This window comes from Vipera ursinii, assembly GCF_947247035.1.
Source record: "Vipera ursinii genome assembly, contig: SUPER_Z_unloc_1, whole genome shotgun sequence".
Classification (NCBI taxonomy): domain Eukaryota; kingdom Metazoa; phylum Chordata; class Lepidosauria; order Squamata; family Viperidae; genus Vipera; species Vipera ursinii.
The window spans coordinates 314,541-331,689 of NW_028148449.1; the positions used below are offsets into that span (position 1 = coordinate 314,541).

A 17,149-nucleotide genomic window follows, 5' to 3' on the forward strand; every position below is an offset into this window, starting at 1 on the left:
CATTAAATAATGAAATTAAATTAAACTAAACTAAACTAAAGTACATTACCTTACATTAAATAATTAAATTAAACTAAGCTAAAGTACATTACATTACATTAAATAATTAAATTAAATTAAATTAAACTAAACTAAACGCACACACCTAGCTGCCCCTCCCCACGCCCGCCACTCTCTCTCTCTGCAACTGGCGGATCCTTCCCCAGCATGGGGGGGAGGGTTCCCCAACAGATCCTCCTCTCCCCCCCCAAATTCCTCCCCTTCGGAGCTGCCGGCCATCCCGGACGGTCCCCCCCAAAGTCGGTTCCCTGCTTCCCCCTAACCGGAGGGTCTCTTGCAGGGGGTGGCCGAGAAGATGGGGCTGGACACCGGGACCACCCTCTCCCTCTGGAAGGACAAGGCGGCGGTGGAGATGAACGTGGCCGTGCTGCACAGCTTCCAGGTGTGTGTGCGTTGCGTGTGTGCATTTGTGTGTGCGTACTCGCATGCGTGTGGCCGTTACGGAGAATCCTCGGCTTAACGACCACAACTGAGCCCCCTCCCCACGTGTCTGCCGCTAAGCGAGAGACTTGTCGTGCGCGGGAAGGGGGCGGTGTGCCGCCGCTATTCTTCCCGCCGTCGCTAAACGAAACCCCCGCCGTTGTTGCGCGAGTCACGCGGCCCTTCAGGGGGAACCTGCCTCCCGCCCACCCACCCACCCCCGCCGACTGGGCTGGTCGGGAAGGTCGCGAAAGGGGGCCGGTCGTAAACGGGAGTCGGTTGCCCGGCGTCCCGGCTTGGATCCCGCGCCTGTGGGGAAACGCCGTAAACGAGCGGTCGCTAAAACGAACTGTCGTACCTCGAGGACGGCACGAAAGGTCGCGGAGCGAACGGTTTTGCGACAACAGGAGGAGCACAGGCCCCTGCTGGTGGGGGGGTCTCCCCTCCTCTCCTGCCTTCTCCCCCTCCCCCCCAGCTCAACCCACACTAACGACTCTCGAGGGGGGGTTCTCCTGCCCAGATCCCCCCCCCAAAGTGGACTTTCTTTACCTCCAGCCAGCTACTCTCTCTCTCTCTCCCTCTTTCCTCCCTCCTTACCTTCCTTCTTTCCTCCTTTCATTCTTCCTTCCTTCCTTTTCTCTCCCTCCTTCCTTCCTCTTCCCCCTCTCTTCCTTCCTCCTTCCCTCCCTCCCTCTTTCCTTCCTTTCTCTCCTTCCTTCCTCTGCTTCCTTCCTCTGCTTCCTTTCTTTCTTCCGTCCTTCCTTCCTTCCTCTTTTCTCTCTTTCCTCCTCCCTCTCTCCTCCCTTCCTCCCTCCTTCCTCTCCTTCCCCTTCCCTCTTCTCTTTTCTCCTTCCTTCCTTTTCTTTCTTTCTTTCTTTCTTTCTTTCTTTCTTTCTTTCTTTCTTTCTTTCTTCTCTGTCCTTCCTTCCTCTTCTCTCTCTCTGCCCTTCCTCCTTCCTTCCTTCCTTCTTCTTCTTCCTTCCTTCCTTTCTTTCTTTCTTCCTTTCTTTCTTTCTTTCTTTCTTTCTTTCTTTCTTCTGTCCTTCCTTCCTCTTCTCTCTCTCTTCCCTTCCTCCTTCCTTCCTTCTTCTATCCTTCCTTCCTCTTCTTCCTTCCTTCCTTCCTTTCTTTCTTTCTTTCTTTCTTTCTTTCTTTCTTTCTTTCTTTCTTCTGTCCTTCCTTCCTTCCTCTTCTCTCTCTCTGCCCTTCCTCCTTCCTTCCTTCCTTCTTCTTCTTCCTTCCTTTCTTTCTTTCTTCCTTCCTTTCTTTCTTTCTTTCTTTCTTTCTTTCTTTCTTTCTTTCTTTCTTTCTTCTGTCCTTCCTTCCTCTTCTCTCTCTCTTCCCTTCCTCCTTCCTTCCTTCTTCTATCCTTCCTTCCTCTTCTTCCTTCCTTCCTTCCTTCCTTTCTTTCTTTCTTTCTTTCTTTCTTTCTTTCTTTCTTTCTTCTGTCCTTCCTTCCTTCCTCTTCTCTCTCCTCCCTCCCTCCTTCCTTCCTCTTCCTCCTTCCTCTCTCTCTTCCCTTCCTCCTTCCTTCCTCCTCCTTCCTTCCTTCCTTCCTTCCCTTCCCTCTTCTTTTCTATCCTTCCTTCCTCTCCTTCCTTCCTTCCTTCCTTTCTTTCTTTCTTTCTTTCTTTCTTTCTTTCTTTTTTTCTTTCTTTCTTCTGTCCTTCCTTCCTCTTCTCTCCTCTCTCTTCCCTTCCTCTTCCCTTCCTTCTTCTTCCTGCCTTCCTTCCTTCCCTTCCCTCTTCTCTTCTATCCTTCCTTTGTCTTCCTTCTTCCTTCCTTCCTTCCTTCCTTCCTTCCTTCCTTTCTTTCTTTCTTCTGTCCTTCCTTCCTTCCTCTCTTCCCTTCCTCCTTCCTTCCTCCTTCTTCCTTCCTTCCTTCCTTCCTTCCTTCCTTCCTTCCTTCCTTCCTTCCTTCCTTCCTTCCTTTCCCTTCCCTTCTCTCTCCTCTCCTTCTTTCCTTCCTCTCCTCCTCCTCCTCCTCTTCCTTCCTCCTCCTCCTTTTCCTGGGAGCAGGAATGGGGGGGTGGGGGGAAACCCGCATCTGGTGGGGGGGAACCCTAACCCTCCCTCCGCCCTCCTCCGCAGCTGGCCAAAGTGACGGTGGTGGACCACCACGCGGTGGCCGAGTCCTTCATGAAGCACCTGGAGAACGAGCAGCGCATCCGGGGGGGCTGCCCGGCCGACTGGATCTGGCTGGTGCCCCCCATCTCCGGCAGCCTGACCCCCATCTTCCACCAGGAGCTGGTCAACTACCAGCTCTCCCCCGGATTCCGATACCAGGTGGGCTTCCCCTCCTTCCCCCCCAAACCTGGCCACCGATGGGGGAGGGGGCTCCCCCACCCACCCCCTGGTTTGGGCTCCCTCGGTTAATTAATGAAACATTTTGGAAGGCGCGCACGCACACACACACAGACACACACAGAGCCCAGGAAGCTAAAGGGCCGGGGCTGGTGTGTGTGTGTGTGTGTGTGTGTGTGTGTGTTAACCAGCAATGTGTTCATCTTGGTTAGTTTTAACCTTGTTAGTTGTATTTTTTTTAAAAAAAATACACCTGGAGATTTACCGCAGCCCCCCGTGGGGCGCCAGGACATGTTCTGCTCAGGAACCTCTCTGGGAGCGGGCTGGGGGGGGGGCGGGAAACTTGGTTGCCCCCCCAAACTATCTCCCTCTCCTCCCCCCCTCCGATGCTTAGAGGATGTGGGAAAGAGCCTCATGGGACAGAAAACGGGAATACCCCCGTGGAAGAGGACAGGCGAGTAGGCCGGGAGCAAGGAAAGAGGGAAGGGAGGAGGAGAGGGGGAGGAGGAAGAGGAGGAGAAAGAGAAGGAGAAAGAAAGAGGAGAAAGGAGAAAGAGAAGGAGAAAGGAGAAGGAGAAGCAGGAGAAGGAGAAGGAGAAAGGAGAAAGGAAGAGAAGGAGAAAGGAGGAGAAAGGAAGAGAAAGAAGGAGAAAGAAGGAGAAAGAAAAAGGAGAAAGGAGAAAGGAGAAAGGAGAAGGAGGAGAATGGAGGAGGTAAAAAGAGGAGAAAGGAGGAGAAAAAAGAAGGAAGGAGGAGAAAGAAAGAGGAGGAAGGAGAAAGAGGAGAAAGGAGGAAAAAGGACAAGAAAGAAGGACGAGAAAGAAGAAAAGAGGAGAAAGAAGAAGGAGAAGGAGAAAGGAGGAGAAACAAAGAGAAGAAGGAGAAAGAAGGAGAAAGAGAAGGAGAAAGGAGAAAGGAGGAGAAAGGAAGAGAAGGATAAAAGAGGAGGAGGAGGAGAAACAAGGAGAAGGGCAAGAGGGAGGAGAAAGAAGGAAGAGAACGAGAAGGAGAAAGAGAAAGAAGGAGAAGAAGAAGAAAGGAGAAGGAGAAAGGGGGAGAAAGAAGGAGAAAGGAAAAAGAAAGAGAAGGAGAAAGAAGGAAAAAGGAGAAAAAGAAAGGAGAAGGAGAAAGGAGAAGGAGGAGAAAGAAAGAGAAGGAGAAAGGAGGAGAAAGAAGAAGGAGAACGAAGGAGAAAGAAAGAGAAGGAGAAAGGAGAAAGAAGGAGAAAGGAGGGAGAAAGGAGAAAAAAGGGAAAGTAGGAGAAAGGAGAAGGAGAAAGGAGAAAGAAATAAAGAAGGAAAAAGGAGAAGGAGAAAGGTGGAGAAAGAAGGAGAAGGAGGAGAAAGAAAGAGAAGGAGAAAGGAGAAAGAGAAGGAGAAAGAAGAAAAGTGGGGAAAAGAGAAGGAGGAGAAAGAAGGAGAAAGGAGAAAGAAAGAGAAGGATAAAAGAGGAGGAGGAGGAGGAGGAGAAACAAGGAGAAGGACAAGAGGGAGGAGAAAGAAGGAAGAGAACGAGAGGGAGAAAGAGAAAGGAGGAGAAGGAGGAGAAAAAAGGAGAAAGGAGAAGGGGAGGACAAAAGAGGAGGGGGCGGCCGGAGGAGTGCCCGGCTTTTGATCCCTGGACACGTCCGATGGTCGTACGTGCGAGGACCCGCCACAGGAGACCTCTCCAGGACCCGAACGGCCAACCGAGCCTCGACGGATGGCTCTGCCGTGAAGCCGAAGATGCCCCCCTCCCGACTTGCCGGGACCTCCGGGACGGGGCCCCGAATCCCCCACCCCGGTCCGGTCCAAACGGTCCTGCTCTGCCCCCCAGGCCGACCCCTGGAGGTCCTACATCCCCAAAGGGACCACCATCACCAGGAAGAAGACCTTCAAGGAGATCGCCAAGTAAGGACCGCTTCGGAGGGGGAAGGACGGGGACCCCCCACCCCGAAAGGGGAGGAAAGGGTGGGCCCTACGGGTTTCTCTCCCCCAGCCCGGCTCTCCTCTTTCTCTTCTTCCTCCCCCACCCCCCCGCCGCCCCCCCCCCGCAGCGCCGTCAAGATCTCGGCCAAGCTGATGGGTCACGTCATGGCCCAACGGGTCAAGGCCACCATCCTCTACGCCTCGGAGACAGGGAAGTCCAAGGCCTACGCCTTCAGCCTGAAGGAGCTCTTCCAGTCGGCCTTCGCCCCCAAGGTGAGCCCGCCGGGACCCTCCCGAGGGACCCCCCCGGGGCCCCCCCTCTTCGGAGGAGGAGGAGGAGGAGCAGCAGCTCCGGGAGGCGTGGTTGGGAAGGCCTTCTGGGGTTAACGGGGGTGAATTGTGGTTAATGGAGATTAATGGTGGTTAAGGGGGTTTAATGGGATCAGTGGGGGTTAATGGAGGATTAATGGCAGTTCATGCAGTTACTGGGTGTCAGTGGTGTTTAATGGGCTCAATGGGGCTTAATGGGCTTAATGGGGCTTAATGAAGGTTCATGGGGGTTCATGGGGATTAATGGTGGCTAATGGGGTTTAATGGGGTCAGTGGGGGTTAACAGGGCTGAATTGTGGTTAATGGGGATTAATGGTGGTTAAGGGGGTTTAATGGGGTCAGTGGGGGTTAACGGAGGATTAATGGCGGTTCATGCGGGTTACTGGGTGTCAATGGTGTTTAATGGGGTCAATGGGGCTTAATGGGCTTAATGGGGATTAATAAAGGTTCATGGGGTTAATGGGGTTTAATGGGGTTTAATGGGGTCAGTGGGGGTTAACGGGGCTGAATTGTGGTTAATGGGGATTAATGGTGGTTAATGGGGTTTAATGGGGTCAGTGGGGGTTAACGGGGGGGTTAATGGCGGTTCATGCGGGTTACTGGGTGTCAATGGTGTTTAATGGGGTCAATGGGGCTTAATGGGCTTAATGGGGCTTAATGAAGGTTAATGGGGTTAATGGGGTTTAATGGGGTCAGTGGGGGTTAACGGGGCTGAATTGTGGTTAATGGGGATTAACGGTGGTTAATGGGGTTTAATGGGGTCAGTGGGGGTTAACGGGGGTTTAATGGCGGTTCATGCGGTTACTGGGTGTCAATGGTGTTTAATGGGGTCAATGGGGCTTAATGTGGCTTAATGAAGGTTAATGGGGGTTCATGGGGGTTAATGTGGTTACCGGGTGTCAATGGTGGTTAATAGGGGTCAATGGAGCTTGCTTATTTATTTATTTATTTATTTATTTATTTATTTGATTTTATATACCGCCTGATTCCCGAAGGACTCAGGGCGGTTTACAGGGCGAATTAAAAGAATACAAATGGGGCTTAATTGGGGTTAATGGTGGTTAATTGGGGTTATTGGGGGTTAGTGCAGTTCATGGGGCCCAGAGAGCCCACCGTATTTTTATTTTTATTTTTTAAAAAAATATCTGGAGGTTTTTCTGCGCGCTTCCGGGGTGGGCGCCGGGACACGTTCTCGCTCGGGAATCTTTCCGGTAGCAGGTGTGATGGGAGGGGGGGGAGAAACTTGGCTGCCCCCCCAACTTACCACCCCACCCCACCCAGCCCCGATGCTTAGAGGACGTGGTGAAAGGCTCTGGCGGGTGGGAGGGGAAAATGGGAAGGGGACAGGCGGGTGGGTGGGAAGCTAGGAACGAGGGAAGGGGGAAGGGGGAGGAGAAGGAGAGAGGAGAAGGGCAAGAGGGGAGGAGGAGGAAAAAGAAGAAAGAGAAGGAGAAGGAGGGGAAAGGAGGAGAAGGAGGAGAAAGGGGGAGACAGGAGAAGGAGAAAGGAGAAAGATGGAGAAGGAGAGAAGGAGAAGGAGGAGAAAGGAGAAAGGAGAAAGTAAGAGGAGAAAGGAGAAGAAGGAGAAGAAGGAGAAGGAGAGAAGGAGAAAGGAGGAGAAGGAGAAAGAGAGGAGAAGGGGAGGACAAGAGGGGAAGAGGAGGAGGAGGCGGGGGAAAAAAGGAGAAGACTTGCACGGCCATGGCTGCGGGAGAAGGTTGGTCGAGCAAGAGGCGCCAGCGTGCGCGTACATTCACACAACCCCCCCCCCAACGAAACCATCTCCTTTCCCCACTGCCCACACTCCAGCCCGCCAACCTCAAACTCGGCTTGCAAAGAACACGAGACCCGTCGTCGTCGGATGGCCTCAGGGTGGACTGCAAGAAGGGTCCCCGACTTAAACGGTTGACCCCGCGTTTGAAGGGTGGGCTCCCGGGCGAATCTTCCGTATTGGGTCGCGGGTTTCCTTCGGTCTGGTCCAGGAGAACGGTGCTGGTTGCCTTAGGAACCTTCAGCAGATGCCCTCAAACGAGTCGGGGTGGGCGAGAACCTCGGGGGGGTCTCCATCTCGTCCGACTTTTCCCGTGTCCCTCGCCCGACAGGTGATGTGCCTGGGTGAGAACCTCGGGGTCTCCATCTCGTCCGACTTTTCCCGTGTCTCTCGCCCAACAGTTGATGTGCCTGGGCGAGAACCTCGGGGTCTCCATCTCGTCCGACCTTTCCCGTGTCTCTCGCCCGACAGTTGATGTGCCTGGGCGAGAACCTCGGGGTCTCCATCTCGTCCGACTTTTCCCGTGTCTCTCGCCCGACAAATGATGTGCCTGGGCGAGAACCTCGGGGTCTCCATCTCGTCCGACTTTTCCCGTGTCTCTCGCCCGACAGGTGGTGTGCCTGGACGAGTACGACGTGGTGTCCCTGGAGCACGAGACTCTCGTCCTGGTGGTCACCAGCACCTTCGGCAACGGAGACCCTCCGGAGAACGGAGAGGTAAAACGGACTTTCAGGTGGGACCCAGCCGGCGGGGCGCCGCCTCCAGACGAGCGTGGAACGACTGGGTTCAACTTGACCACGGGCCGACTTCGGCTCCCATAATTCCCACACACACCCGTTCCCGGACCATGGGAGACTTGAAGTCCGCCCGTCTTCCACGTTGCCAAGCTTGAGGAACCCAGAATGGGGGATTCTGGGAGATTCTGGCTGGGGGATTCTGGGAGTCGAAGTCCACGCGGGGGTCGAGACAGGCCGATCTGGAGACCTTGGGTTACGGCTGAGTTTCCCTAGCTTTTCTCGGCGCAGCTCAGCGCCCGGTTTCTGCCCCCCCCCGCGGTATGTTGGCGCCCGTTTTTTTGAGTCCTGAGGTGCAGCAGCGGCCCGTTGTTGCACCCTGAGGCGTGGGACCCTGGAGGTCATCTAGTCCAGCCCCCTGCTCGAGCAGGAGACCCTTGCAGAATCAGAGAAGGACAGAGTTGGAAGGGATCCCGGAGGTCATCTAGTCCAACCCCCCTGCCCGAGCAGGAGACCCTTACAGACTCATAGAATGATAGAAGGGACTGTGGAGGTCATCTAGTCTAGCCCACCTACTCGAGCAGGAGACCCTTACAGAATCATAGAATGACAGAAGGGACCATGGAGGACATCTAGTCCAGCAGGAGACCCTTACAGAATCATAGAATGACAGAGTTGGAAGGGTCCCTGGAGGTCATCTAGTCCAGCCCCCTTCCCGAGCAGGAGACCCTGACAGAATCATAGAATAATAGAGTTGGAAGGGATCCTAGAGGTCATCTAGTCCAGGCCCCTGCCCGAGCAGGAGACCCTGACAGAATCATAGAATGACAGAGTTGGAAGGGACCCTGGAGGTCATCTAGTCCAGCCCCCTGCTCCAGCAGGGGACCCTCTACCCTTCCAAGAGACACGGTTGTCCAGTCCCTTCTTCCAAAGCCTCCAGCGATGGAGTCCCCAGAACTTCTGGAGATCTTCCGCCGGTTCATCGTTCTCCTCCTTGTCCGGAAGTTTCTCCTTAGTTCTAGGTGGCTTCTCACCTTGGTTTGCTTCTTTCTCCTTCCAGAGCTTCTCCAAGGCCTTGATGGAGATGTCCTGCCCTTACCTCGGAGCGGTGGAGCCGGAGTTTCAGAAGTAAGAGTAGTTGTCTCTGCCCCACCTCTTCTCCTAGTGAGGTCTGGAGATCTTCTCCCAGCCGGCGGTGGGTTCTCCCAGCTTGCGTTGAGGTTCCTCCAGCTTGGAGCCTTCTCCTCTTAAGTAGAGGACCTCCCTTCTGGGCCAAGAAGGTCCTCAGAGCTTTGGCTAGGAACGGTGTGAGCGTTTTAGGCGCTGGGAAGTCCCGACGGAGAGACGCGCTACGAGGGAACGTGGCGAGGAGAGGAAGAGATTTCCAGGGCTTGGAGGGCTCAGAGGAACCTTCTGGAAACGGGCCGGTGGGGGGCTCTGGCAAGCCAACCCAGAGGGGATTCTGCCGGGGACCCCGTGAAGACCCCATCCACGTTCTGGAAGATCAGTTGCCCGAGAGCCCGCTTCCCCAGAGGTGGCGGACCCTCGTCCGGCTTTACGGGGATTTGGAAGTCCAGCATCCTTGGGAGATGCAAGACGGGGAAAGGCAGCTTAGGAGACCTCCGCTCCCACAACTTGCTTTTCTCAAAGATCCGGGGCTGGCCCCAAGGTGGAGCCTTACTCCTGACTTACCTAAAGTTGCCAAAGGGTCTTTGGAAAGCACGCCAGAGGTTGGCAGCCCTCTGGTTCCCCAAGCGTCCGAAGCTGTGCTCCGAAATTCCGTTTCTGGGACCGTTTGCACTCGGGACCCTTCCCGCTTCTAGGATCCCCTTGGCTTGCGTCTCCCAATATTGACGGCCTTCAACTTCCTTCCTTCCTTCCTTCTTTCCTTCTTTCCTCCCTCCCTCCCTCTGTCTTCCTTCCTCCCTCTCTCCATCCCTCCCTCCCTCCCCTGCCCTCTCCTTCCTTCCTTCCTTCCTTCCTTCCTTCCTTCCTTCCCTTCCTTCCTTCCTCTTCTCCCTCTCTCCCTCTCTCCGTCCCTCCCTCTCCTTCCTCCCTCCCCTGCCCTCCCCATCGGCCCTCTCCCTCTCTCCTTCCCTTCTTCTCCTTCCCTCCCTCCCCTGCCCTCTTCTGCCTTCCTTCCTCTTCCCCTCCCTCTTCCTCTCTCTCCTTCCCTCCCTTCCTTCCTCCCTCTCCCTCTCTCCCTCCTTCCCTCCCTTCCATGCCCTCTCATCTTCCTCTCTCCCTCGCTCTTCATCCCTCCCTCTCTACCCCCTGCCCTCCCCTTCCTTCCTCTCTCCCTGCCTCCTTCCCTCCCTCCCCTCCCTCTCTCTTCTCTCCTTCCCTGCCTCTCCTTCCCTCCCTCCATCTCCTTCCGTCCCTCCCTTCCTCTTCATCCCTTCCTCCTTCCCTCCCTCCCTCCTTCCCTCCCTCCTTCCCTCCCTCCCTTCCTTCCTTCCTCCCTCCTTCCTTCCCTCCCTCCCTCCCTCCCTCCCTCCCTTCCTTCCACCCTCCCTCCCTCTCTTCCTCCCTCCCTCCCTTCATTCCTCCCTCCCTCCCTCCCTCCCTCCCTTTGTTCCTCCCTCCCTCCCTCCCTCTGTCCCTTCCTTCCTTCCTCCCTCCCTCCCTTCCTCCCTCCCTCCCTCCCTCCGTCCCTCCCTTCCTCCCTCTGTCCCTTCCTTCCTTCCTCCCTCCCTCCCTCCCTTCCTCCCTCCCTCCCTCCCTCCCTTCCTTCCTTCCTCCCTCCCTCCCTTCCTTCCTTCCTCCCTCCCTCCGTCCCTTCCTTCCTCCCTCCCTTCCTCCCTTCCTTCCTCCCTCCCTCCATCCCTTCCTTCCTCCCTCCCTTCCTCCCTCCCTTTGTTCCTCCCTCCCTTTGTCCCTTCCTTCCTCCCTCCCTCCCTCCCTTTCACCCTCCCTCCCTCCCTCCCTTCCACCCTCCCTCCCTCCCTTCTTCTCTCCCTCCCTCCCTCCGCTTCCCTCCCTCAGGAGCTACAAGATGCGCTTCAACAGCATCTCCCAGTCCGACCCCTCGGTGGCCTTCTGGAAGAAGAAGCGCAGAGAGTCCAGCAACACGGACAGTGCCGGCGCCCTCGGCACCCTCAGGTGGGCTCCTGGACCCCCGCCCGCCCGCCCCCGAGCCCGGGTCCTTCTGGGTGGGTGGGGGGGTCAGACTCAAGGCCCGGTAGCGGGCTGTGGACCAGGGGGTTGGGGACCCCTGGTTCATCCTATCCCAAACGATCCCCTGGTGAAGGGACCCCCCCCTTCCCTTCTGGAGCAGGGAGGGGGTGCTGAGATGGCCCTCTGGGCGTCCCTTGCCCTTCTGGGAAGGCTCCCCTTTTCCTGCTCTGCGAACCCCATCTTTGGCGACCACAAACGGGGCCCTCTGAGCACGGCCGGGTCTTGGCGGAAACAGGGGCACAGGAGACCGCCCCCTCCCCCCCATCCTGCTTGGCCTGAATTGTCGGGGGTGCGGGGTGGAGAGAAGAAAAAGCCCCATCCGAATTTGGTCCCGTCCACAGAGAATAGAATAGAATGGAATAGAATAGAATAGAACGGAATAGAATATAGAATATTATATAGAATAGAATAGAATAGAATAGAATAGAATAGAATAGAATAGAATAGAATAGAATAGAATAGAATAGAATAGAATAGAATAGAATAGAATAGAATAGAATAGAAAATATGGAATGGAATAGAATAGAATAGAATAGAATAGAATAGAATAGAATAGAATAGAATAGAATAGAATAGAATAGAACACAACACAACACAACACAACACAACACAACAGAAAAGAAAAGAACAGAATAATAACAATAGAATAGAATAATAGAATAGAATAGAATAATAATAGAATAAAATAGAATAATCAAACAGAATAGAAAATAGAATAGAATATAGAATAGAATCTAATAATAATAGAATAGAATAGAATAGAATAGAATAGAATAGAATAGAATAGAATAGAAGAATCAAAGAGAATAAATGATAGAATAGAATATAGAATAGAATCTAATAATAATATAATAATTAGAATGGAATGGAATGGAATGGAATGGAATAGAATAAGAAATAAGAATAGAATAGAGTAGAATAGAATAGATTAGAATAGAATAGAATAGAATAGAATAGAATAGAATAGAATAGAATAGAATAGAATAGAATAGAATAGAAGAATCAAAGAGAATAAATGATACAATAGAATATAGAATAGAATCTGATAATAATATAATAATTAGAATGGAATGGAATGGAATGGAATGGAATAGAATAGAATAGAATAGAATAGAATAGAATAGAATAGAATAGAATAGAATAGAATAGAATAATAAAATAGAATAGAATAGAATAGAATAGAATAGAATAGAATGGAATGGAATGGAATGGAATGGAATGGAATGGAATGGAATAGAATAGAATAGAATAGAATAGAATAGAATAGAATAGAATAGAATAGAATACAGACTAGGATATACAAGAATCAAAGAGAATAGAATAGAATAATAGATTAGAATATAGAATAGAATAGAATAATAATAGAATAGAATAGAATAGAATAGAATAGAATAGAATAGAATAGAATAGAATAGAATAGAATAGAATAATAGAAGAGACGAGATTAACAGAATAGAATATAGACTAGAATATACAAGAATTGAAGAGAACGGAGTAGAATAAGAGAACAGAAGAAAATAATAGCATAGAATAACACAGCAGAGGAGAATAATAGAAGAGAGAAGAGAAGAGAAGAACAATAGAAGGACAGAACAGAACAGAACGCACAGACACCCCACTCCTAAAATTCGGTCCCCTCGCAGCCTCGGCCGAGGCCCGGAGGGGCAGAAGCCGCTCAGGACCACCACCACCACCACCACCTTCTTCTTCTTCTTCTTCTTCTTCTCCCCTGCAGGTTCTCCGTTTTCGGGCTGGGGTCCCGGGCGTACCCCCACTTCTGCGCCTTCGCTCACGCGGTGGACACCCGGCTGGAGGAGCTGGGCGGGGAGCGGATTCTGCCCCTGGGCGAGGGGGACGAGCTCTGCGGCCAGGAGGAGTCCTTCCGCACCTGGGCCTCCAGCGTCTTCAAGGTGGGCTGGGGGGGGCAGAATCGGACCCTCCCCCTGTTGGCCCCCCACCTGCCCCCACCCCTGGAAACCCCCCCCTCCTGCTCCGAAGCAGCCCGATGTTCCTACATAGCCTGTATAAGGGGGACACTACACCTCGGTGGCCGGCTGGGGAACGTCACGGCAGGCGGTCCTCGGCTTAACCAACGAGAGCCGAGGCCGACTTTTCTGTCGCTAAGCGAGGCGTTCGCGAAAACGGGTTCTGCCACTGCCACCATCACCCCCGGGTTTTGCGGCCTTCCTTGCGGCGGCGGTCCAGCGGATCGCGGCAACGGTTAAGTTAGCAACGGGGCTGGCTGGCCCCCCTCCTGCTCCCTCCCCTTGGCTTTGCTCGTCGCGAAAAGGGGGAAATGGCGTGACCCCCGGGACGCTGCGGCCGTCGTAAATAAAGAGGGGTTGGACTAGATGACCGCCGAGGACTAGATGACCTCCAAGGTGCCTTCCAACTCTGCAATTCTTGAGCAGGGGGTTGGACTAGATGACCTCTGAGGTCATTTCGAACCCTCTTATTCTGTAAGGGTCTCCTGCTGGAGAAGGAGGTTGGACTAGAGTACCTCCGAGGTCCCTTACAAGTCTATTATTTTGCTCAAGCAGGCGTTGGATTAGATGACCTCTGAGGTCATTTCGAACTCTCTTATTCTGTAATGGTCTCCTGCTGGACAAGGGGGTTGGACTAGATGACCTCAAATGTTCCTTTGTTGTTCTGTAAAGGGTCTTCTGCTTGAGCTGGGGGTTGGGATAGATGACCACCGAGGTCCCTTCCCCCTCTATTCTTCTGCTCGAGCGGGGGGTGGACTAGATGACCTCCGAGGCCCCTTCCAACTCCGCGATTCCGCAAGGGTCTCCTTCTTGAGCAGGGGGCCAGACTAGCTGACCTCGCTCACCTCCCTCCAGTATGCCAGGCCCGTTGCTTAAGTGACTTTTCCCCCGTTTCGCCACTCCCCTTGCCGCAAGTCACTGGGGACCGACACTAAATGAACCGTCGTAAGTCGAGGACTGCCTGTTATCACATCTGGAGCGGGGGGGTGGCCCTCCTGACCTCCATGTTTTTTTCCCCACCGCAGGCTGCCTGCGACACCTTCTGCGTCGCCTCCGACGCTGTCTCCACCGAGGTTTTCTCCGCCCGCTGCAGCTGGAAGCGCAACCGGCACCGGGTCCTGGCCCACCCCGGCATGACCTTTGACCTCCTGGCAGGTAAAAGGGGGCGGAGCCTCCCCCTACCTCCCTACCTCCCTCGCCCACCCGATTCGGCTCCTCCGATTGGCTATTAGGCTGAGATCGCCTGGCTTCTCCCTCTGGAGAAAGGCCCGCAATCCCGGGCCACAATCACGTACCGGTCCGTGACCGACAGGAAACCAGTCTACACAATGCGGCGGTGGACGGGGCTGTGTTTGTGCAAGTGGCACACGCACAAAACCATCTCCTCTCCCTCCCTCTCCACCTTTCCTGGTCCACACACACGAGTGTGTGGAGTATTTGTGCAAGTGGCGCACATGGAAAACCATCCCTCTCCGCCGTTCCTGGTCCACACATGTGAGTGTGTTGAGGTGTGTTTGCGCAAATGGCGCACGCACAAAAGCGTCCCCCTCCGCCGTTCCTAGTCCTCACATACAAGTGTGTGGAGGTATATTTGTGCAAGTGGCACACACACAAAACCATCCCTCTGCCGTTCCTTGTCCACACACACAAGTTTGCGTTGATGTATTTCTGCAAGTGGCGCGCACACACAAAACCGTCCCTCTCTGCCGTTCCTGGTCCACATAAATGAGTGTGTGGAGGTGTATTTGTGCAAGTGGCACACACACAAAGTCATCTCTCTCCACCGTTCCTGATCCACGCACGCAAGTGTGTGGAGATGTGCTTCTCCCTCCGGAGAAAGGTCCGCAACCCCTGGGCCACAATCACGTACCAGTCCGTGCCCGACGGGAAACCGGTCCACACAAGCGGTGGCGCACGGTGCTGTGTTTGTGCAAGTGCCGCGTGCACACAGTCCTCCCCTCTCCCTGCCCACTACTCCACCACTGCCGGTCCGCACCTGCAAGGGTGTGGAGGGGTGTTTGTGCAAGTGGCGCACCCACAAAACTGTCTGCACCCCTGCCTCTCTGCCGTTCCTGGTCCACGCACGCGAGGCTGTGTAGCTGAGTTTGTGCAAGTGGTGCGCACCCCAAACCAGGGGCCCCTCCTGCCGCTGCCAGTGGCAGCGCGGAGTTGTGTTTGTGCCAGTGGCACATGCACAACAAAGCCCTCCCCTCATGCCCCCCCCGTTCTGGCACCGGTCCGCCGCACGGGAAAAGTGGAGCATGCAGATGTCGCAAGGCACACCAGCGCTTCCGTGACTGGAAAACGGGCCCGTGTTTGTGTGCGTTTGTGTTTGTGTGTCTGTGTGTGTGTGTCTGTAGGTGTCTTTGTGTTATTAAGACTCCTCCCCCCGACACACAAAAGCTCCTGAATGGCGATGCCCACCAGCGTTCCCTACATCCTCTCCCGAGGAAGGTGTCACTCGTGCGCCCACCGCCCCTCCTCAAACACGCCAGAGGGGCTTCTTGGCCAGAAATGGGGCTCCCCTCTTTTGATGCTGAAATTGGGGGGGAAATGTATAACCCCCCCACCTGCCCAGCTGAACCGCCATCTTTTTTTTTCTTCCCCCCCCCCCAGATCTGACAAAGACGCACAAGCGGAAGGTGTTCCCGTGCTACGTCATTTCGGTCAAGAATCTGCAGAGCTCCGATTCCGGGTGAGGGTCTGCCGGAGGGGTGGGGGACGGAGGAGGAGCCCCTCCCCCTGTGGGGTGGGGAGGCTCCCTCCTGAATGCCACGCGCCTCCCCCCCCAACGCACAATCCCCTCCCTCCTGCTCCCCGCCGGTGCCGAGCTTAAACTCCCTCGGGACGCAATGGTGTCCTCGACGTACGACGGAAACGTCCGCGGGAAAACGCGACGTTTCTTCCGTGAGTTTCGCCCTCCCCCCCGCTACGACGGCCTTCCTCGCCGCGGTCGTTCAGCGAACCCCTGCCGTGGGAAGGTCGCGCCAGGGGATCACGGGGGACACGCCCCACCCCCACGACCTCGGGCACGCTGCGACCGTCGCGAGTACGAGTCGGCGGCCAAGCGCCTGGATTTGGATCGCGGGATCGCTGAGGCCGTGAGGGTGTTAAAGAAAAAAGAACCCGGAGTCAATTTTTTCCCCCCTGTAACCTGAAACAGTCACTAAATGAAACAGGCCTCCCGGTTTCGTCTGGATCTCCTGCCGCCGGAGAATTTATGACACCCTTCAAGGCCATTTAAGGCGGGCATCCCAGTGGATAAGAGTAGAATGGAAAAGAATAGAATAAAAATAATGAGAAGAGAGCAGAATAGTAATAAGAACAGAATAGAATAGAATGGGAATATGGAATAGAATGGATCAGTAGCTAATAATTAATAATACAATAATATACAGAGTAGAATAAAAACAATGAGAATAGATTAATAATAATAATTAATAAAAATAATAGATTAGAATAATAACAATAACAATAGGAGAACAATAGGATAAAAATAATTAATGATCAATGATTAACAACAATAACAGAATACAATAGAATAATAGAATAGAATAAAAATAATAAGAATGGAATAGAATAAGAATAAGAATAGGATAATAAAAGTAGGATAGAAGTAATTAAACGATTAATAATTAATAATAAGCATCATACAGAATAGAGTAGAACAGAATAATAGAATAAAATAAAAAATAGAATAGAATAATAATATAGAATAAAAATAATTGATTATTAATTAGAATAGAATAATAATAGAATAAAATAATAGGCCTGGAGGAACATTGTCCATGGGGGTCACGATGGGTCGGACACGACTTCGCAACTAACAACAACAAATAATATTATTATTAAATAGAATAGAATAGAATAGAACAGAACAGAATAATAGAATAGAATAAGAATAATAATGGATAGAATAATAGAAGAAGAAGAAGAAGAAGAAGAAGAAGAAGAAGAAGAAGAAGAAGAAGAAGAAGAAGAAGAAGAAAATAATGAACAATTCGCAATTAATAATTAATAAGAATAGTATAGAATAGAGTAGAACAGAATAATAGAATAAAATAAAAATAATAGAATCATCATCATCATAGAATAATAGAATAAAAATAATTGATTAAAAGAATAGAATAGAATAGAACAGAACAGAATAATAGAATAGAATAAAGAAAATAATAATGGATAGAATAATAATAAAATAAGAATAAGAATAGGATAATAAGAATAGGATAAAAATAATCAACAATTAGCAATTAATAATTAATAACAAGAACAGTATACAATAGAGTAGAACAGAATAATAGAATAAAATAAAAAATAATAGAATAATCATCATCATAGAATAATAGAATACAAATAATTGATTATTAAGAATAGAATAGAATAGAATAGAATAGAATAGAATAGAATAGAATAGAATAGAATAGAATCAACACAGCTGGAAGGGACCTCGTGGGTCATCTAG

At 52.0% G+C, this 17,149-nt stretch overlaps 1 protein-coding gene across 1 annotated transcript in view; it reads left to right on the plus strand.

Moving 5' to 3' along the window:
- The window catches only part of NOS3 (nitric oxide synthase 3), a 38,184-nt gene that overhangs the window by 13,075 nt on the left and 7,960 nt on the right, over nucleotides 1-17,149 (plus strand). Inside the window, exons 9-18 of the mRNA XM_083379981.1 lie at nucleotides 341-442; nucleotides 2,571-2,765; nucleotides 4,599-4,672; nucleotides 4,819-4,963; nucleotides 7,403-7,507; nucleotides 8,586-8,653; nucleotides 10,511-10,627; nucleotides 12,438-12,612; nucleotides 13,713-13,842; nucleotides 15,304-15,382. Of these exons, the coding sequence (XP_083236107.1) occupies nucleotides 341-442; nucleotides 2,571-2,765; nucleotides 4,599-4,672; nucleotides 4,819-4,963; nucleotides 7,403-7,507; nucleotides 8,586-8,653; nucleotides 10,511-10,627; nucleotides 12,438-12,612; nucleotides 13,713-13,842; nucleotides 15,304-15,382 (1,190 nt within the window). The remainder of the gene's footprint in view (nucleotides 1-340; nucleotides 443-2,570; nucleotides 2,766-4,598; nucleotides 4,673-4,818; nucleotides 4,964-7,402; nucleotides 7,508-8,585; nucleotides 8,654-10,510; nucleotides 10,628-12,437; nucleotides 12,613-13,712; nucleotides 13,843-15,303; nucleotides 15,383-17,149) is intronic.